This window comes from Cetorhinus maximus, chromosome 29, assembly GCF_964194155.1.
Source record: "Cetorhinus maximus chromosome 29, sCetMax3.hap1.1, whole genome shotgun sequence".
Taxonomy (NCBI): domain Eukaryota; kingdom Metazoa; phylum Chordata; class Chondrichthyes; order Lamniformes; family Cetorhinidae; genus Cetorhinus; species Cetorhinus maximus.
This window is the reverse complement of record NC_135907.1, coordinates 19,813,868-19,834,854: the sequence shown is the minus strand read 5'-3', so window position 1 is coordinate 19,834,854 and position 20,987 is coordinate 19,813,868. Positions and strand designations below refer to the sequence as shown.

Genomic DNA, 20,987 nt, shown 5'->3' with positions numbered 1-20,987 from the left:
AACAGTAAAGCACTATACATCTGACATTCAAAACACTGTGATTAAAAAAAAAGTTTCACTGGAAGTTTTACAAAGAAATTGTTTTATAGATGTGAATTCTGATTGAAATGGTGGCCATTTTGGAAACAGTATAGAATTACCAGCTTTCAAAGCAACAAAGGGAGCTGGCGAGGGTTGGGAGAAGGGGGACGCTATGTGGGCAAAGGAACAGGTGAAGTCATCTTCTAAAAGTGATTCAAACTGTTAACGTGAAAAGATAGATTTTGTGGCAGTTATCCATAGGGAATGTGGTCTTTTAGCTGCAAAACCAGATTTTGCTTTCCAATATTTAACCACACAAATTCCAGCTGGCTCCCCAAAATTGTTTTGACTGTTTAAATTGGAACAGGTGGTAACCCCGGGCTACTCCCAAAATGGAGGAAACAGCACAGTAATCAAAAATATTTCAATTCAAAATCTCGATTTTCTTTTTTAAAAAAGTCCCAAAAAATAAACAAATGTTGCTGGCTGCACCTTCATCTGCAGCAGAGAGATAAATTGCAGTCCTCTTACATAAGGAACCTGGGTCTGAACTTGCTCCATACTGAGGATGAAAGACTCCTGTTTCTAAGGTTCCACATGAAATTGGGACAGTTTCCAAATTCCAATGCTAGTGAACACCACTTCCTTGCTGTAAGAATGATTAGTGTCAGAAATGGAAATGTCACTGACATGTTAGGTGCTGCTTTTGGACTGAGCTACGCTGGGCAGTATAGAGGGAACTTTACTCTGCATGGACTCAAGATCTACCTCATCCTAGAGAACTTTATGAACCAGTGTAAAAGGACTCTGCCCTCATCAAACCTGGGCTATATCTAATGTGGAAATACAGAATGCCACAAGTAAGAAAGTTGTATAATACTAGAACTGACTGCCCTAACACAAATAACTGAAAATATTACCGAAAATGTCAATGTGGAGTAAAAATAGATGTGAAGGTACATTGCTCCTTTAAACTGGTTGCTCATGTGAGTACATTTTTGTGTAAAACAGAACTATGACACTACCACATCTTGGAATATTAAACACTTTTTAAAGAGTACAGCATAACTCACTGTATATGTTGAAAGTAGGAATTGAAAATCCTGCATAATCAAGGACTCATGGGCTTGGACTCCTAATAAAGACAATTCAAAAAGTAGACCTATCAAATCAAGCTTCACAGCATTCAGATAGCACTCAGCATACAAGACAGAAGGTCTAAGGCTCATTCCCTGGTCTGCATTGAACTTGCTGAGTTCAGGCTGGGACAGCAGTTATAATGCTGCAATTACCCCAGCAATTCTGGGCTAAGAAAGGGAAATAGCAGCCAGTGTTCTGATCAATGTTCATTAAGGCCTGCTTGGTGTTGTGCATGTGCAGAGGTCAGCCTGAGAACAGGATATAAGCAGAGGCACCTCCCTTGGTTAAACAGCTGGCATCCTCACTGTCCAGGTGTACCCATGCAGAATGGCCTCTCGGATGTTGCTGGTACCCATGGAACTGTACGCCAGAAGCTGCAAGAGGAGGGGAGATATGCCCCTCTGACTGAGACTGGGGACTTGGTGTCCAGAACAGAGGTATATTTCAGCCCCTTGGTGCACTACAGCAGGGTTCTTCACCAGTCCAGCCATCACTTCACAGGGATGTAGTGACTAACAGTGCAGATTATCAAAACCCGCAGCAAATTTCACTGCAAAACTCAAAACTTTCAGAATTTATTGTACAAAAAAAACTTTGGGGACAGATAAAAATATGCATCAAATCAACAAAATGATCAGGTCTTCATTGTAATAAACATCGTCACAGCATTCACATCATCAAGACTTAAGTAGTGTCCATCGATTCGCCTTCTGTAAACGAATAAAAGGGAAAAAGGAGTTAAGTGTAAATATGTAAAACTGTTTCCTAGGCAATGGAGCCAAAGTCCCTTATTCTGACTGCTGTCCAGTTACCACAGCAGGGAGGTGTGCGTGTGTGAGAGCGCGCGCCCGCGAGTGCATGCACACCAGTGTGGGAGAACACGTGTGAGCACCTCCATGCGAGGGTAGCAGACTCAAGTATGACATCATGTCCTGTCCCTGATGTGGCGCATTACTTTATTGCTGCAGTACAGACATGCAGAGAAATCCTTAGGGAAATACTTCATTCCACCTCCAAACAGGATGGAGAGAAAGTTACAGTGCAGAGTCAGTCCAAGCTTGTTATAAAATACCATTTGATAGCTGAGCATTACCGATACAGCACGGCTTTGCAATCTATATATCTTAAAATACTAGGCATTAACACTCAAATGAGGCACAGGAGAATGGGCAATGGTGAGCAATCTTCAAATTGACTGTCTAGTTACAAAGTGCTACACCAAGTGTCTCACATTATTGTTTTACCCCCATATCCACCCAGTTCTTATCCCCTGATCCTCTGCAGAAGACACTGACTTTCTGGGGTGAGGTTCCCAGTTGCCCTCTGGTATTTCAACCGAGTTACCATTCTCTATATGAGAGTCTGGGCAGGCAGGCAAGTTACTCAAGATGAACTGCAGCAACTCACCAAGGCATCTTTGACAGCACCTTCCAAATCCATGACTTCTATACCTGGAAGTTTATGGGAACACCACCACCTGCAAGATACCCTCCAAGTCACACATCATCCTGATTTAGAAATATATTGTGCTCCTTCATCATCACTAGGTCAAAATCTGGAAATTCCTCCCTAACAGCACTTGTCTAAAATGGAAAGCCCCCTCTTTCCCCTTTGCCAAAAACTATCAACTTGGTAAGTGCCAGGCAATGACCACCTCCAAAAAGACAAAAATCAACCTAGTCTTCTGGATTTACAACAGCACCATCTCCATCTTGGAGCTGATCAGGAGCTTAACTAGGCTCACATTAACCCTGTGGCTACAAGAGAAGGGTAGGTGCTGGATGCTATGTGACAAGTGTCTCACATCTTGAAACCTCAAATTCTTTCCTCTATCTACAAACACAACTAAATACTTACAATTATTAGTTGGCTGCAGCTGCAATATACTCAACAAGATGGACATCATGCGGAACAGAGCAGAGCAGCCTGCTTGATTGGTGCCCCACTACTGTTTAAAATGCACTGCAACTCATCAAGCTTATATCAACAGCACCTCACAGCCCCATGACTCCACCAACACGAGGGTTAAGAGCAGCAATACCAGGGAACATCATCAGCTTCCTGCCTCAGACAGGCAGCTTTCATCCCTGGATCGAAATCCTGGACTTCCCAACTGAATAACATTGTGGGAGCACCATCACCACAAGGGCTAGGCCCACCATCACCCACTCGGTAATTTGTGATGGGCACTGCATGCCACCTTTGCCATTGTTGCCCACAACCCAGAAACAAATGCGAAAGGAGAAGTACATAATTCAATTAAAGAGTGTCCTCTTAATGGGAGGCTGACAGCAGGGATGTTTACCACGAGGGATGATCAGAAAGAGGGGAAACAAGCCCACATTAATGCTGTGTTCGGCATTATTAGTACAGTGAAGTACTGTGCCTGCACAGCAGCTGACCATATTTCATATACTCTGGATTTCAGTGGAGAGGTGACTGCTAATATCCCCACAGCCTCTGACAAAACTGTTACAGTCAAGGTTTACACTTATTAATAATTCACTATAATAATTCAATAATAAACCACTGATGAACTGAACTCACTCATTTCATTGAACATGAAGGCATCCTGGTACTCTTTCATGTACTGTGTTGAGCGTGACTCATCCAGGAAGAGGGAGTAAACCCGCTTAATGTCATCCACTTGTACCTCTGTTCCCTGGTGCAAACAAGAGGGGAAACCAATAGTTACCAGCACTAAAATGAGAGAGAAATCTATGAGAGGAGTGGAAAGGGGAACAGATCATGTCATGTAGCATGTGAGAAAAAGTATTTCCACCTCTGAGATCGAGGCTAGATACTTGGAGGAGATGAAAGTTTTCTCTGTTAGCTGCACAACCCAACTGAGATGAATTTTGCAATCTTCTAGCACCTAATTCTGCACTACTTTAGCAGTGAGGCAACATGGAGGACATTGCGTCAAATTGAATAATGTCACAGTAAAAGGGGTATTGGCTCTTCTGCACTTGGGGCTGAGGCACATTGTTGGTGGGAGAATAGGAGGAGCTTTGCTTTGCATCTAATGGACGCTGCCTGACCCAGGAGTGCTTGATGCTGACACTGGCTGGCAAAAAACAAAAGGTGCTTCATTTCCCAGCACCAACACTTATCTCAATGAACACAAGGGGACAAAGAAAATATTTTTTTTTAAATAAAAAGAGGAAAGTGAGCTTTTAGGAAATGTGCCTGCTCACTGTTTACCTTGCGTTTCTTGCAGACGAGGTTAGCGGCGGTGATCAGCTGGATAGAATACCGGAGTGATGTTTCCAAGCCGATCCGTGTCAGGACTGTGTATGCATCCTCACTCATTTCCACATCCTCCTCTTCGCACCTGTACACAGGGCAACAAAACTTAACCAAAGGTCTGCTGTACTAATAAAAACCTACAGATTCTAAACTAACCCCAGTCTGCTAAATTTATCTTTGTTTTATCACAATCATAACTTCCTTTGTGGCCTGAATTGGAACGAATGTGGCTCTGTTCTGAAAATATATCTCCTTAACCATCAGTTCACTGTACCCCAAATAAGCTGACACATGTACAAACCCCAGTGTCCCTGCTGTTACTCTGATGCTGAACTACTGACCTTAGCTGGCTTACCAGGCTACATCAAGTGGAGACAGGCTATGCAACAGTCTGAAGGAAGTCAAGGACAAAGTTTGGTGCTTAATTCTCCCAGACAACTTGTTCTGTGAATTAAGATGGAGGGAACGGAATTATCATCACTGTACAGGATGGAGCTGGTGGTAATATAAGAACCTCCGTACCCTCACCCTGTACATTATTCTCTCCCCAGTTTCTTTGGACAATGTCCTATGAGGCAGAGATTAATAATTAACGTGTTTAATATCTGAGAATCACAAATGCAATCCTACAATCCTCTACATCCATTCAGAAGGAAAGGGCAATAGTCATCCAGTGACAGTCTTACCTACCTCTTGTTGCTTGCTTCCTGTTTTTGAGGGTTGGATTTAAGTTTTCTTTAGGGAAAGGAAATAGACATATTCCCTGGAACATAAGGTCAAGGGATGATCTGATTGAAATTTCGATTGGAATTGATAGGGTAGATAGAGAGAAACCTTTTCTGCTGGTGGGGTAGTCTCAGACAAGGGGACATAATGTGAAAAGCCAGATCATTCAGGAGAGAATTTGGGAAACACTTCTTCAGTCTCTCCTACATAAAACAGTAGGTGCTAGCTCAATCAATAATTTGAAGTCCAAGATTGATCTATTTTTTTCTAGCTAAGTTTATTAAGGGATATGGAGCCAAGGCAGGTAAATGGAGTTATAGATCAGCCACAACCTTGTTGAATGGCAGGACAAATTCAAGAGTCTGAGCGTCCTAATCCTGTTCTGAGGAGGCAAGTCAATGTGAAAATGGGAAGGAAATAGTCCTGTCTCCCTTCATCACCTAAGTTTTAATGTGAACTCTGCTTCATCGGCCCTCAGAGCAAGTTGTCATCTTTACAGCATCTATGACTGACTTTATTTAAGTGCCGCCTGAACCAGTGAACTCTTTCAGTGCACAAATGACTTGTGGAACTGTTTTTCTCCAATCTCCTGATCGGCTCTTGCAGGGATACAGTTCGAGCACTATACGCAACCCTCGAGTACCTGACTCAAATGGCCTCTCCTTAACCCAGGGGCACTGAGGCCAGTTGTTGCACTTTTGATAAGAGCTACTAGGAGATACAACAGTGTGGGGCGCAGGGTAATTCAGTGATTAATTCATCCCTCTCTTTAGGGATCTCTTCCCACACCTCTTCAGAGATGGTCACCATGGAGGTTCACTGTGCTGGAGGACGGCAATCACAAACCCAAATGCTACTATTCTGCTGCATAGTACTTATGAGTCATGGAGTTCCTCCTTTGTTTTTCCTGAGACCAGCACACTGAATGCCTTACCTGATCTTTAGAATCTGTTTTGTTTCCTTCTCATTGTAGGGTGATGTTGAGATGATTACCAATCGATCCAGTAAGTCAATTGGAATTCCATGAGGACTTTTGTAGTTTGTACCACGGATCCTGAAAAATAAAAGATATTAAGTGGAATGCACTCTCTGACTCTTCTTATATTTCCACATTAAGGACTCCCAGCTCAGAATCACTGAGCATGGTCTTCCTTTTGAAATGGATTTTTAAAATTCTTTCACGGAATGTGGGTGTCGTTGGCTAGGTCAACATTTTTACTGCCCATTCTGAATTGCCCTCGAGGAGGTGGTGGTGAGCTGTCTTCTTGAACCGCTGCAGTGGTACACCCACATTGATGTTAGGGAGGGAGTTCAGGATTTTGACCCAGGGACAGTGAAGGGACAGTGATATATTTCCAAGTCAGGATGATGTGTGGCTTGGAGGGGAACTTCCAGGTGGTGGTGTTCCCAAGTGCCGGCTACCCTTATCCTTCTAGGTCGTAGAGGTCACGGGATTGGAAGGAGCCTTGGTGAGTTGCTAACCCTCCCTTCTCTCCTAAATGTGCTGACCATGCGGGGGTCATGGTTTTATGAACACCAAGTGCTCACATTGCCACAGCCTTCAGACAAAGTCTGCTAGTCTATACCATGACCTGAACAACAAAACCACCTCCAGAGAGAAGGCAATTCAAAGAAACATTGTTCACTGGTTTATCTTCAATTAGAACACCAAGGTCTGTTAAGATCACCAACTTACAGTCAATAGGAACTGGCTTTACAGTTTTACTGGTGGTCCCAAGGATCCACATTGTGAACCTCCCAAAAATAAATGATTTGGACAGCTCTCATTTAGAGAGTAGCCATACCTGGTTATCCCACGGTTTGTCGCTATGATCAGCACTGGGGCCATGTCGCTCTCTAAACCGCGGTTTAGGAAGGAGAAGCACTCAATGTCCAGCATGTGGACCTCATCTATAAACAGCACCTGAAAAAGTCCAGCACAAGACAAGTAAACATATTGTACTTCCAGAGTTATTTCAAATGTAATGCCCTCCATAAGGAAAGCCAATGCTGAGGGACATTACTTAACTAAACACTGGTTGGAACCAAATAAGAGGAGTGGTTTCCATCTCCCAGAAAGAACTGAATCCCTGCAAACTTACTCCGGGGATTATCTCTGCTTTTCCTTCTTCCCTCCATTCAGCCACCTTGGCGTTGATCTGCTCACGAACTTCAGACTTGATTTCTCCAGTATCGCCTGCGAAGACAACCCACAAGAACATTTGAGGCAAACTTCACACTTACAGATCAGGTTTGTTCAAGCTTCATGCCTTTGTGACTTGACAGGGGTGCAAACCATGGAGCCTTCGGGGGGTACAAAGCTGAAATCCAAGCTCCAATCAACTTGCATACATCTCAAGTTGATGATACCAACAGCTCTATGTTCTGATCCAGGACTTATGAGGCAATATCCACAAGATTAAAGGAGAAATTGAGGGTAAAAATGGAAGGGGAAGAAAAAAAATTGGAGGGGTGAATAACATTGAGACATGGATTGAGGGAAGCTTGAAGGAAGCCAGAGAAACAGCTAGACAATGTCAATGGTCCCTCTAGAGCTATGGTGACAATGAACAAATGAGCCACAAGATCGGCCAACTTTCAGGCCTACGAAAATCAAAACAGGACAAAGCAACAAACATGAAATAGGTGCAAAACTGTGACATATATGCCTGTGTGACCCAGATTGCCAAGGCTTTGGGGAAAGGGAAGGTGACATATGGTCCACAGAATGTAGTTTGGACACCCTCTGTTCTAGGTGATGGGGTCCTTGAAATACAGTACAGTACAAAATCTTTCAACCTACAAGTACTACGGTTACAGCGGCGGAGGAAGAGAGAATTAAAATAAAATAAAAAAGCATTAAAGTAGCAGTGAGGTGTTGTGTACAGTGTTTTTGCATCCAAGCCACAAATTAAGACAGCTACACACATGGTTATGTTGCGAAAGTCATATCCTACAAGGCTGCGAGGGAAATGTATACAAGGGTTATACAAAATTTGGCATGGCTTGATGTATTTTTCTTTCCCCCTCTCATGCTGAGCTCCAAGCCACAAATAAAAGACCATACTCAGGCCAGGGAGCCCACCACCCTGTGAGACCATGACTTACTGCTTTGTGACTACAGAATGAAACACAAACACACAAATTTATTTCAGCAGGACAGCAGCTGAGGGGCATCCTAGGTTTTCCATTTGATTTCCCTGCGTTTCTCTCCTGTCTCAGGGGTATTCTTTCAGAGGTAATGTCACATAAGTTTAGCCAGGTGACCACTGTGTGCGTTAGCAAGATATGAAACCTGGGAGGGCCTTAAAGCCAAGTCGGATTCTATTTTCATCTGAAGTCTACAAAACTTTCAGTGGGGTGGGTCCCAATGGATAGAGATTAGGTGGGAATCCTGGGCTGATTTCGCCCCCCTTTCTCCTCAGCTAATGCGCACGGTCAATTGCAGTGCCCCGACCAGTGTGCAGGCTGAGATCAACTAACAGCGCAGACAAGCTGCACAGAGTCGGGCTTTCCAGCTCTGAGTGAGCTCAGCTCTACACCAAGTAGAGTGCTTTCCTAATGAGGCATTGCAGGGGACATGCTGGACACTTGGTCTTTTGAACCTTTTGCAATTTGTATTTGCTGCTCGTGACTTATGGCTTCGCTGGGCCCACAGGTCTCACCTGAGAACAACGCCAGGAATCCCTGTGTCCTGCTGTTGATCACATCAATCTCATGCAGTGTCACCGTGTGAACCACCTCCTTCCGTTTCTGAAGCTCTCCGTCTGGACATTGCACAAATTTTGTCTGCAGAAAGGAATGTTTTCACAGAATTGCTCTTTTTGTCTGAAGCAGAGTCATACGGACTCAAAACGTTAACTCTTGTTTCTCTCTCCACAGAAGCTGCCAGACCTGCTGAGTTTTTCCAGCATTTTCTGTTTTTATTTCAGATTCTCAGCATCTGCAGTATTTTGCTTTTATTTTAACTTTTTTCTAGTTTTTGTTTCTTTTAATAGCCCCCCCCCCACCCACCAAACCTCCTGGGGTACAGTTGCACTTCAACCAACTAACTGAGTGAGTCTAAGACAGCAATTGCATGAAAGCTATTCAACTTCAGACAGCATCACAGCCAAATTTAAACCAACACATACACACAGATACCATCTAGATAGTGACCACCAACCAATCAGCCTCCTGCTCTTCAAGGGGAAGAGTCTGATGTGCTTTGATAGAAATCGCTAGATATGGTGTACACCCCACCCCCTCACCCATACTGAAAACCTCCATTAATAGTTAACACTCTCAGGCTGCACACTTGTATTTTCAGTCAGCAGCCTCTCAGTTCTCTGGTGGCTAAGGTGGCAGACATATCAACCAAAAAACATACAAACACTCACAAAACAAGGCATACCTGGGCCCCCATGGCATCGTAATCACGAGCTCGTGTGAAGGACCGGCCAAGTTTGCTAATCTTGCCTGTCGCCTTATCAATGGTGATCACATCTCTACAAAAAGAAAAAGCAGGGAAATCAAATTTACATAATTCCATTAGTGTTTGACAGAGAGCTGATAAAAATCTTTAGTTCTATATAATACGATGAAGCTATTTTATTTAAATTGAACAGAATTTGAAGTACTGTTGCTGAGTTCACACATTGCAACAACCTGAACTATTATTTTCACCTTGAGTTTGATTGTGCTAACATGTTTTATCACATTTACTAAACTGAAGTTTACATGGAAACACTTGGTAATTTTGACACTTATCTATGAGGACCAATGGTTATGTTTGTTGTAAATGTGTAGCCCAAACTAAACATAACTAGCTCTGATGGCCATCAGCCAGTTTGCTGTGGCATTAATTATCAACAATACCAACACACAGCACTCCATTATCTTTGATCACCTGCAAGAAACTACGGACAAAATCTGGTGCCCTCTCCCCCATGGTGAGTTTGGTGACAAGGGGAACCTTCTGGGGCAGGGAGGGGGGGGGGGGGGGGGGGGAAGAGAGCAGAACTAAATCAGGCGGGAGGGTGGCAGCCTGACATCACTCTGTGGTGAGGAGGGATATGACCAACTAAGGCCATTAAGTGAGCAATTAATGCCCATTAGGGGCCTCATCCCACTGCTGCTGGTATTACCCCATGGCTGGGTTGGGGGATCACAACAAGCAAGGGGAGGCAATGGCATAGTGGCACTATCACTGGCCTGGTAATCCAGAGACTCAGGGTAATGCTCTGGGGACTCGGGATTAAATCCCACCATTGCAGATGGTGAAATTTGAATTCAATAAAAACCTGAAATTAAAAGTCTAATGATGACCATTAAAAATAAAAACCATTGTCCATTTTTTTGTTGGAAAAGCCTATCTAGCTTACTAACAAATATCATCCTTCCCTGGTCCAGCCAGGAAAGGATGATATTTGTTATTTCATCGTGAGAGATTGACTCTTAAATGCCCTCCGAAATGGCCTAACACACAATAAATGCTGGCCTAGTAGTGACGCTCACATCCCATTCCCCGGGGGGGTAGGGGGAAAGCACTCAGTGCCTGATCACGGGACCCGGCATTGGGAAGCTGGGGGACCACTGAGAACCACTGCCCTGCCCTTGCTGCCAATCCCCACCCCCACCATCACAGCGGTGCCATTCAATAAGCGGATGGGGTGGAGTGGGGGCAACTTCCACCGCTAGGGTCCACGAGCCCAGGGATGGCCAGCCATTGACCTGTCAAGTGCCTGAGTGGCACATGATGCACTCTTCCTGCAAAGAGGCGAGTTTATGCTGGCTGTCTAGCCTGCTGCTGAGACCCACACAAGATTCCACCGTATGACAGAAACCTTAGGAGGCACATGCGAGATGTGCAGTTGCCACAGGCTAAAGTGCTCCCTGATTTTCTTTCCAGTGTAACACAGTTCCATGAGCTTACCTCGTGCGATCTGTTATGTATGGGTCGTCAGTCAGCATCAGCATGCTATTTGTGGTGAGCATCATAGCCAAGCCAAACCAGCCCTCATCCAACACCCACAAAAGTGGTGGTGGTGGCAGGGGGGGGGACACTGAGTAGCTATCAAAGGCAGAAATGGTAACTGAGTGAGGCTATTTATAGTGTCTCACCTAGTTCCCTGACTCAGACTCACTAACTTAAAAGTGAAAATTGAAATTGAAACTTTGCAGCTTAGCCACAGGCTCAGGAGAACTTACTGAGCCACTGTGAGCGCTAAAATTCTTAGCCATAGCATCACCCGTGGAAACAGAAAATCAAAATGATCATCAGCTTCTGTTGCATGCCTGCTGGAGAGGGCCTGCAGGGTGGGGGCTAAAATATGGCAGCAGTAGCATGTCCAATTCTGAAGGTGCACAAGCTGGAAAAGCCTGAAAAAGGAGGCAAAATAAGAAGCACTCCATGTGCTTAAAAAAATACAGTTCTCAGGGCAGAAGACAAACAGAAGCCAGGGGTTACCTCCTCTTGAGGAGGGGGTAAAGGGAAATGGGCAAGTTGCAATAGGCAACTTTCATGAACTTCCACAATGACCTGTTCAACTCCTTAAAGGAGCTCTGAAAGGGAGGAATTTAAAATAAAGTAATTGCAGTAACTCCAAAGACAATACTACCGATTTTCTATTTTAAATAGCGCTGTTACTCAGATAGGGAGTTGGGAGAGAAAGAGAAATTGTGGGCAATAGGAGAAGACTTAAAAGACAGAGTAGGTGGACAGTGTAGCTTGGTTATTAGCCACATTCATTCTCCTGTCAGTTTAACGCTAGCAGCTACCCACCCAGCCTGCACTTTCTCTTTTGTCAAACACTCGATCATTTTCGTCCCCAGGTCGTAAATTGTCTCCATCTCTGTTGTTTTCAGGGTTAGCTTTCCAACCTTTGCACCCTATGAGAAAGAAAATACATAATTATGCTCATTGCTAATCTGGATGGATTATGTCAGTGTTGGGGAATTTGAAACTCTTCAGTGTTTGCACCCACGGACAGCATTATAGAAACTTCCAGGTCAGGGTTAAAATGATCTGACATCAGGAAAACACAGGTACTCTTGTCCCAGCAACGTGCCTTAGCCCCAACTGCAGAGCAGCTTCCCAACTCACTTTTGTCACCTCCATTTCTCACTGCGTCCTGAGTGCGACTGTTGATTCTGTACTAATTTGTATTATAGGTTCACACCCACTTGAAACTGTCTCTTGACTCAAACAGACTTCATGTAGAATTCATATAATTACTCAAGTTACATGGAGACACTGAAGAAGCTGGGTTGTCATCCTTAAAGCAGAAGTTGAAGGGAGATTTGATAGTGTGTTCAAAATCATTAGTGGTCTGGACAGAAATTTAACAACGGCAGAAGAGACGAGAACCAGAGGACAGAGATTTAAGGCGATTGGCCCAAGAACTAAAGGGAAAAATATTTTCATGTAACAAGTGCTTAGGAGCTGTAATGCACTGCCTGAAATGGTGATGAAGGCTTTCAAAAGGAAATCAGAAAGCACATGAAGGCAAAAACTTGCAGAGCTACACAGGAAGGGTAGAGTGGGACTAACTGGATAGTTCTTGCAGAGAGCCAGCAAGGACTTGTCAGGCCGAATAGCCTCCTTCCATGCTATAACCATTCTATGATTCTAACTAGCAGACTTAGTTCCCATTTGTCTAGGCAGGAGCTGAATGAAGTCCCAGAACTAAAAGGGAAACTGCACCATCTATCTCTTACTCAGTTACACCTCAACTCGTTAAAAAGGGGTCATACTCTTTGATAAGGCAGTGCCAGAGACAGGATAACTCATACTTCAATGTTATCCTCAAAATTTGCCACATTAAAATTATATTTTAAAGATGTATTCCCCTTTTAATGGTAATTTCAACCCATACATGTTCTTAGTCTACTTACATGACCTGCAGGAGCAACCCATCAATAGTTCTTGGCTTTTGTTAGTTTGAGGGCTAGCTCCTGTCTCGGACCCCATAGGACTGGCTGGCTGGCTCCTTTAACCTGCTTTACCTTTTTGGAAAATTTAGAAGTTGTTAGAATGTAAGAAATAAGAGCTGATGTAGGCCACTTGGCCCTTCGAGCCTGCTCCACCATTCAATAAGATCATGGCTGATCTTTTACCTCAATCACCTTCCCGCTCTAACCCTATATCCCACAGGACTCATTGGCACTTCTGAATCAGAATTCTTAGTCCTGGTGGGTGACCAGTGATTTTCATCCCAATAAATTCAAATTTCAGTGGGCACTGTTAAATGGTGGCATTGGTTGGGGTGTGCACTTGGATGTTTTTGCTACTGTTGCTCTGTTTTGCTTATTACTGCCATCTGTCCTCTCAAAGATGCTGAATCTTTGCTGGGCGTGGGGCCAGGGTTGCCAGTTGCCTTCCAGTACCTCTCCCAAACGAGTACATGCAGCGACAGTGAGAGCCAGCCAGCTCTTCAATCATGTGAGGCATTGTGGACAAAGGTCATTCAACCAACAGTCACTTGATAGAAATCAGCAGTGGGAGCCCTGACCGATTTTCCCTTTCCTTCTCCCAAGACACGAAGGCCAATTGCACCACTGGGAAGTTTTGCTCCCCCATTTAAGACCGGTAAAGAAATAAGAAACATGCTTCCAATAAAGAATTTCCTTTTAAGAATGCTGCATTAAAAAAAAAAGGAAACACAAAGACGTTTCTCCAACACTCGTTCATTAGTCTGAACCTACCGTGCCAGTGGCTGGTCTGTCAATCTGAATTTCCACAACTTCTCCCTCTATTATTTCAGTCTCTTCTCTGTTTTAGGGAAAGAAAATTCTTAGTAAAATAAATTCATCCTAAATTAGCACATTAAGTTTCTCCTAGATTAAAGCCTCCCGTCACATAATTGCAGATACACATTTCACCACTTCATAAGCTCCTGATCTCTCTACCTTATATCTACAGTGTCACTCAGAAATTCCATTTGTCCTGAAAGTTACCCTGATCTATTGTGCTCAAAAATCTAGCATTCATCTGTTTCTGCAGCACATTATCTGGTATTAATGTGCATTCAAAAGGATGGGCAAGGACTTAAAATAAAACTGCAGAAGTCTAACGGAGGGACCTTTTTCCAAGATATTACAACATACTTTCAGTCTTGAGAGCAGAGTTTTCTCTTTGGTGGAGCAAAAGTCCTCATCACAAAGTTGGGCACAGATTGGACTACAAGCACTGTTCAATTTTGTGATAAGGGCTTCTATCCTGTTAAAAGCTCACAAGCCCCAGTGCCAAAGGTCTACCCTGTAGTTTTTAAGTATGGACAGCGGAGGAAAGAGCTAACCTCTCCCTCTTCATCATATCCTCCAGCACTATTGCACAAATATAATGATTAAACGTTAATCCCAGTTCACAGCAAGATGGATAAGAATATTACCAAGGCCAAATCCCAGACTCCTGAATGCTAATTATGGCCCTCTGCCTACACTACCCCACAACAAAATAATCTGATTGACGTGGATCTGCAACCAAGTTACGTTACAAACTATTGAAAAGCCATATTACAGAGCAGTCTTGAAACATTAATCCTTCTCTAGAAAAAGATGGTGCGGATCCAGATTGGCAAAAGTAAAAAGGATGAGCAGTTATTGGATGATGCCAAGTTTGGGTTTTCTGGAAGGCTGGGTGACGAGTCTCCATTTCGATACAGTCGAGGGGAAAGTGGAGCAGGAGAGGAGAGTGTAGGACAGCATGCTTACAGCTCGGGGTGGGGGGTGGCGCAGGAAAGGAAGCTTCAGGTGACCTTGGGCTCGGTAACATTGATAAGATAGTGAGACAACAAAGGCTGCAATGGGGAGGGGCTAGCGTAACATTATGTTAAAACAAGTGACCATGACAAGCAAGGTAGACTGTATTTACTTGATACGGACACCGATGGATCGGCGGAAAGCCTGGGTTAGCGCTTCCGTTTTGCTCATTTCCAGAGAGAAGATTTCGCTGCCAGCGATAGCTGTGAACGGAGTGTCCTGCCCTAGGGTCTGCGCCATCCCTGCAGAAACAAGAATCCATTTTCAACGGTAAGCAGAAAACACACACACTGCAGGCTCATCAGACAGGTGAACTCTTCAGATGGGCTTTGCAGAGAGACGCAAGGCACGGAGTGAAAGGATTAATCCGGAGCATGATTTCCGGGGCTAAACCATAGCTGTGGGATACAGGCATAAAACTGGGAAAAGGCCAGGGGGAACGCCCTTTTCTTACAGGGTGGTAAATGCCTGGAATGATCCCCAGGCGAGCTGGGAACAAACTCAGGTATCATTCAAGAGGCAGTTACATCCACTTTGGGAAAGATGGCATGTTTATATGAAAAGAGGAGCTAACTGGACTGAATGGTCTCCTTTAACCATATTTTTTTTCATGAAGTGTTACATTTTAAACAGAATTTATCATAGAAGTGCTTTGAGATGTTTCTGAGATTGTATCAGGCACTCTACAAATGCAAGTATTTCTGAACCACTTCAAAAACAAACTAAAAGTTTCTAGCTGTGCCACAGGAGTCCATGAACACAGTCAGAAAAGGATCTCATACCCATCGCAATGGCGGTTTTCCCTGTTCCAGGCCGACCAGCAATGAGGACTGCTCTCCCAGCGATCTTTCCCTCCTTAATCATCTCGAGAATGACTCCAGCAGCACGACGAGCACTCAGCTGTCCTACCATCCCCTGCGAGACCTGGTGAGAGAGAACAGCCAATGTTTCAATAAGGAAACATTCACAGTGCACAAAATAGGCAAATTTGATGTATATCAGGGCTAAACAAATCAATAGAGCAGGGCCCCTGTTCCTGATTGCTAACCAGTGACCTCCACTGGAAAGTAAATGTAAATAAATTTGAGAGTTAATTAGGCTGCCTAAAACACACACTGCTTCAAGAATAGCCATTTGGAGCAGGAAACCTTGCCAACACTGATGGAACTGTACCCATTCTGAACCATCAAGAAAGAAACTTGCATAGGAAATGTGCTAGTGGTGTCTAATTCGAGGAGTCAGCATCATATGAGCCTCCTGCAATCTCCTCTACTGCAAGAAACTATGTAAGTCCCTCCAGTCCCAAGTCCAACTACTTAGTGCCTCCGTACTGTACCTGTCGGGGTTCCAAGGCATCATCCAGTCCCAAGCCACGGATGTGCGAATGGGCACCTGTGGAAAGTGGAAAGATACCAGTTATTTCAAATAATTGAGTCAACTCCCAGGACCAGTAATTTTATATTCAGGAATTTTTTTTTTAATATATAAAAAAGGTCTTGATGTTGACTGTGACCACAAGACACAATTGTGCGCACAGGAGACGTGCACCTCAAATGGAATTTCACTTGTAATAAATTAAGAGTTTCTCCCCCAGTGTCTCATTGGGTCAAAGCATCACCTGATGTGACAATGAACCAGAGACAAGGTGATCCCAGATTAGAATTTTGAGCTGATTGCTGTCAGGGTACAAGTAGGGGGAGTTATGTTTGGCCTCAACACTTCAGGACTAGCAAGGGTAAAAATTGGGCAGCACTCTGTTCTGATAGCTGTCAGGTGCCCTGAATGCACAGCCCACTGATACTCATTGTCTAGGTTCAAGGGGCAAAGCAAGGCTATTCAGTCAAGTGCTTGGCGGGAGGAGTTGGGGGGAGAGGTGTGGTGTCTGCAGCCTAGCACTGGAGGTAAGAAGCTAACAATGGACGAGATTTAAAGAAAACCTACCAATTCTCTCTATCCTGGTGACATCCCTCACTTCAGGAACCTTCGTTGCAGTGGTCTGAAAAACAATATAGATCCATACAATACATTGAAAAAGGGAACAAGTTTTAACAATGGTATAAAGTGAATTCAAGCAGTGGCCTCACTGTAACTTCAACAAGCACATTGTAAAATAAATTATGAAGCAGCTGCATCAATGAACATCCCTAAAGCTTAGACTGTAGGATTTTACCAACGGTATCTGTGTTCTATAATTCGGCAGCAGCTACTGTTTTTCTTGCTTCAGCTAATACAACATTGCTAGCTGTGTTTGTAGTAACAGCAGCAATATTGCTCTCCAATTGTTGCTTTGCAACCATCAGGGCCACATTGTTTAAGAGAAGTGGGGCACTCCCTGGTACTGCATCCCTCAGTGAATGTGGGGGCTCCTTCAGGCTGAAGTGAATTCATTCATTCAAAATATACTGGTTGGCCCTGTCCAGATTGGAAGGACGGCTGTTTATTTTATTTCACTGTGGCTGATTTCTGTCCCTCATGTAACCCGGCTTCTCTAAGACTGGAGCTCAGGCTGGGGCTGCAGCCCAGACAATTCAGTTAAAAGACTGCACTGCAGCAACCAAACAGCTTTAATGTGGCTCAGGAGGCCTGAAACAAAATAAAAAGCAGCAGCAGTTTGGGGCAGTGGGTAGCCCTGCAAATCTGAGCTGAAAAATCATGGGTTCAAGCCCTGACCTGAGTGCTTAGTCTAGGCTGACACTCTTAATATAGCAGTAAGAGAGGGCAACACACGCGATGGTCAGATCATTAAACTGAGACATTCGACTATTCAATAGGGGAGGACTTGCAGGCGCTAGTCAAACAGAACAGAAAGGGGGGGCACTAGTCAAACAGAACAGAAAGGGGGGGCACTAGTCAAACAGAACAGAAAGGGGGGGCACTAATCAAACAGAACAGAAAGGGGGGGCACTAATCAAACAGAACAGAAAGGGGGGGCACTAATCAAACAGAACAGAAAGGGGGGGCACTAATCAAACAGAACAGAAGGGGGGGGGGCACTAATCAAACAGAACAGAAAGGGGGGGCACTAATCAAACAGAACAGAAAGGGGGGGCACTAATCAAACAGAACAGAATGGGGGGGGGCACTAATCAAACAGAACAGAAAGGGGGGGCACTAATCAAACAGAACAGAAAGGGGGGGCACTAATCAAACAGAACAGAAAGGGGGGGCACTAATCAAACAGAACAGAAGGGGGGGCACTAGTCAAACAGAACAGAAAGGGGGGGCACTAATCAAACAGAACAGAAAGGGGGGGCACTAATCAAACAGAACAGAAATGGGGGGGGGCACTAATCAAACAGAACAGAAAGGGGGGGGCACTAATCAAACAGAACAGAAAGGGGGGGGGCACTAATCAAACAGAACAGAAAGGGGGGGGGGCACTAATCAAACAGAACAGAAAGGGGGGGGCACTAATCAAACAGAACAGAAAGGGGGGGGCACTAATCAAACAGAACAGAAAGGGGGGGGCACTAATCAAACAGAACAGAAAGGGGGGGCACTAATCAAACAGAACAGAAAGGGGGGGGGCACTAATCAAACAGAACAGAAAGGGGGGGCACTAATCAAACAGAACAGAAAGGGGGGGCACTAATCAAACAGAACAGAATGGGGGGGGGCACTAATCAAACAGAACAGAAATGGGGGGGGCACTAATCAAACAGAACAGAAAGGGGGGGGCACTAATCAAACAGAACAGAAAGGGGGGGGCACTAATCAAACAGAACAGAATGGGGGGGGCACTAATCAAACAGAACAGAAAGGGGGGGGGGCACTAATCAAACAGAACAGAAAGGGGGGGGGCACTAATCAAACAGAACAGAAAGGGGGGGGGGCACTAATCAAACAGAACAGAAAGGGGGGGGCACTAATCAAACAGAACAGAAAGGGGGGGGGGCACTAATCAAACAGAACAGAAAGGGGGGGGCACTAATCAAACAGAACAGAAAGGGGGGGGCACTAATCAAACAGAACAGAAAGGGGGGGGGCACTAATCAAACAGAACAGAAAGGGGGGGGGCACTAATCAAACAGAACAGAAAGGGGGGGCACTAATCAAACAGAACAGAAAGGGGGGGGCACTAATCAAACAGAACAGAAAGGGGGGGGGCACTAATCAAACAGAACAGAAAGGGGGGGGCACTAATCAAATAGAACAGAAAGGGGGGGGGGCACCGACTCCGTATTTCCAGCAATGGGGTGAGCGAATGGTGGGGGACGGGGGTGGGGGTGGGGGTGGGGGACGGGGGTGGGTCAGGAGATCGGATTGTTTCTGCTCCCCCCTCCCCCTCCCGGGATCTAGAACCTTCTGCGGCCGTCGCGCGCTCCCTCCGCCGGTGAATTTCTATCAATGGGGCAACGGTTGATTATTGTTTCCTGGTGATTATTCCCCACCCCCCGGGGGAAACGGCTGCCGCCTGTATCCCGCTCCCCACCCCCCCTTACCGTTGCCATGCTGCCGGTTGCCGGTTTCTAACGACTGATCCAACTTCCGATTGCGTCCGCGGCTCCGCTCCGACCCGGAAACCCGTGTCCCGAACAAAGGTTCCGGTCCGGTCCAAGAAAACTTCCCCCCGCCCCCTTACAACAACAACAACAACTTTATGACTACATATACCCTCAACCACATCTTTATGAATGTATATATTTTTAATATAAATACATATAAATGTGTATTTATATATATTTATAAATATACATTTAGTAAATATTTATAAATATATATTTATATTTTTTATAGATATATACGTATAATAGATATACACAATAACATACACAATATACACAATGCATTTAACACAATAAACGTCCCAGGACGCTTCACAGGATCATTACAGAACAAAATCTGACCCCAGGAGACATAAGGAGATTTTAGGTCAGATGATCAAAAGCTTGGTCAAATAGATCGGTTTCAAGGAGCATCTTAAAAGACGAGGGATGGAGGGAGGGAACTCCGGAGCTTGGGGCCCAGGCAACTGAAGCCGCTGTCACCCAATGGTGGGACGGTTATAAATGGGAATGCGCAAGAGGCCAGAATTAGAGGAGCGCAGGATAAGGAAAAACCAGTAAAACTTGGGAAATGACTAGTACTGATCTGAACTTCTCTTGTATACCTTAAAACAAAACTCCAGTTTGGACGAGTACCAGTCATTTCCAAATTGTACTGGATTTTCCGAATGGGGAGTTGTTTTGTTGTTGATACTCATGACGTGTACTGCTTGGACACCATTAAGCAGCTATATACATATTTACAGTAGAGGGCTTCATGGCATGTCCTTACATGTTGCTACCTAGCTCTATAAGGCTGCCCTGAGCTCTGGGTCAGGTACCTTCTTACATCACCGGTGGTCAGCGCTGCACTCAGTCCCAGGTTTACCCTTAATATGCTGGGTCCTTCTGCTATAGGAGGGTTGTGGGGTTGGAGGAAATTGCAGAGATAGAGAGTGTCGAGTTCTCCTGATTTCCAACACATCTGATGGCGGGGATTTATTATATTTCAATAATACAGTAGATTTAATGAGGATCTCTTCTAATAGTGTGCCAGGAGTGAGGAAATTGAAGCACATAAATTATAGAACGTAAGAATTAGGAAACATTCAGCCCCTAGCCTACTCTGTCATTCGATTAGATCATGGCTGATCTGTATCTTAACTCCATTTAAGAACATAAAAGATAGGAGTAACTGGCCATGTGGCTTCTTGAGTCTACTCCACCATTTAATAAAATCATGTCGGATCTTTGACCTCACTCCAATTTCCTGACCAATCCCAAATCCCTTGATTCCCTTAAAATCTAAAAATCTATCGATCTCAGTCTTGAATATATTTTAATATTGAATATAATAATATAATGTTGAATAAATTTAGATGAAAAGCAAGCTGTTCTGGAGCATAAACCCTGGCATGTTACCTAAGAGGCCTGTTTCTGTACTGTAACTCCATGTAAAGGGGATTCAGGCGAGAGAATTCAGCACCACTTTGGAGATTGGGCCTATTTTTAATGGACCAATGATGGGGGATGTGCAATCATGCTGTCACTGCAGTGTCACCAGACAAAAGGCTTAGAGTATTCTAACAAGATCCTGTGGATAACACTATTAGAGGTAATCAGCCT

General features: G+C 44.4%; 1 protein-coding gene across 2 annotated transcripts; it reads right to left on the bottom strand.

The window, feature by feature from the left end:
- Nucleotides 1-1,723: 1,723 nt before the first annotated feature.
- Nucleotides 1,724-19,406, bottom strand: ruvbl2 (RuvB-like AAA ATPase 2). 2 transcript variants are annotated; one of them, XM_078531754.1, is made up of 16 exons: nucleotides 19,320-19,406; nucleotides 16,819-16,873; nucleotides 16,214-16,269; nucleotides 15,660-15,801; nucleotides 14,990-15,119; nucleotides 13,822-13,888; nucleotides 11,900-12,006; nucleotides 9,530-9,623; nucleotides 8,802-8,925; nucleotides 7,239-7,333; nucleotides 6,942-7,060; nucleotides 6,071-6,190; nucleotides 4,366-4,495; nucleotides 3,709-3,823; nucleotides 2,569-2,638; nucleotides 1,724-1,871 (listed from the first exon to the last, which is right to left on the bottom strand). In XM_078531754.1, the coding sequence occupies exons 1-15, from the start codon at nucleotides 19,326-19,328 to the stop codon at nucleotides 2,607-2,609; spliced, it is 1,395 nt and encodes a 464-aa protein (XP_078387880.1). In that variant the 5' UTR covers nucleotides 19,329-19,406; the 3' UTR covers nucleotides 1,724-1,871; nucleotides 2,569-2,606. The 2 variants fall into 2 exon arrangements, with proteins under 2 accessions (XP_078387880.1, XP_078387881.1); XM_078531755.1 differs by lacking the exon at nucleotides 2,569-2,638.
- Between the last annotated feature and the right edge of the window lie 1,581 nt (nucleotides 19,407-20,987).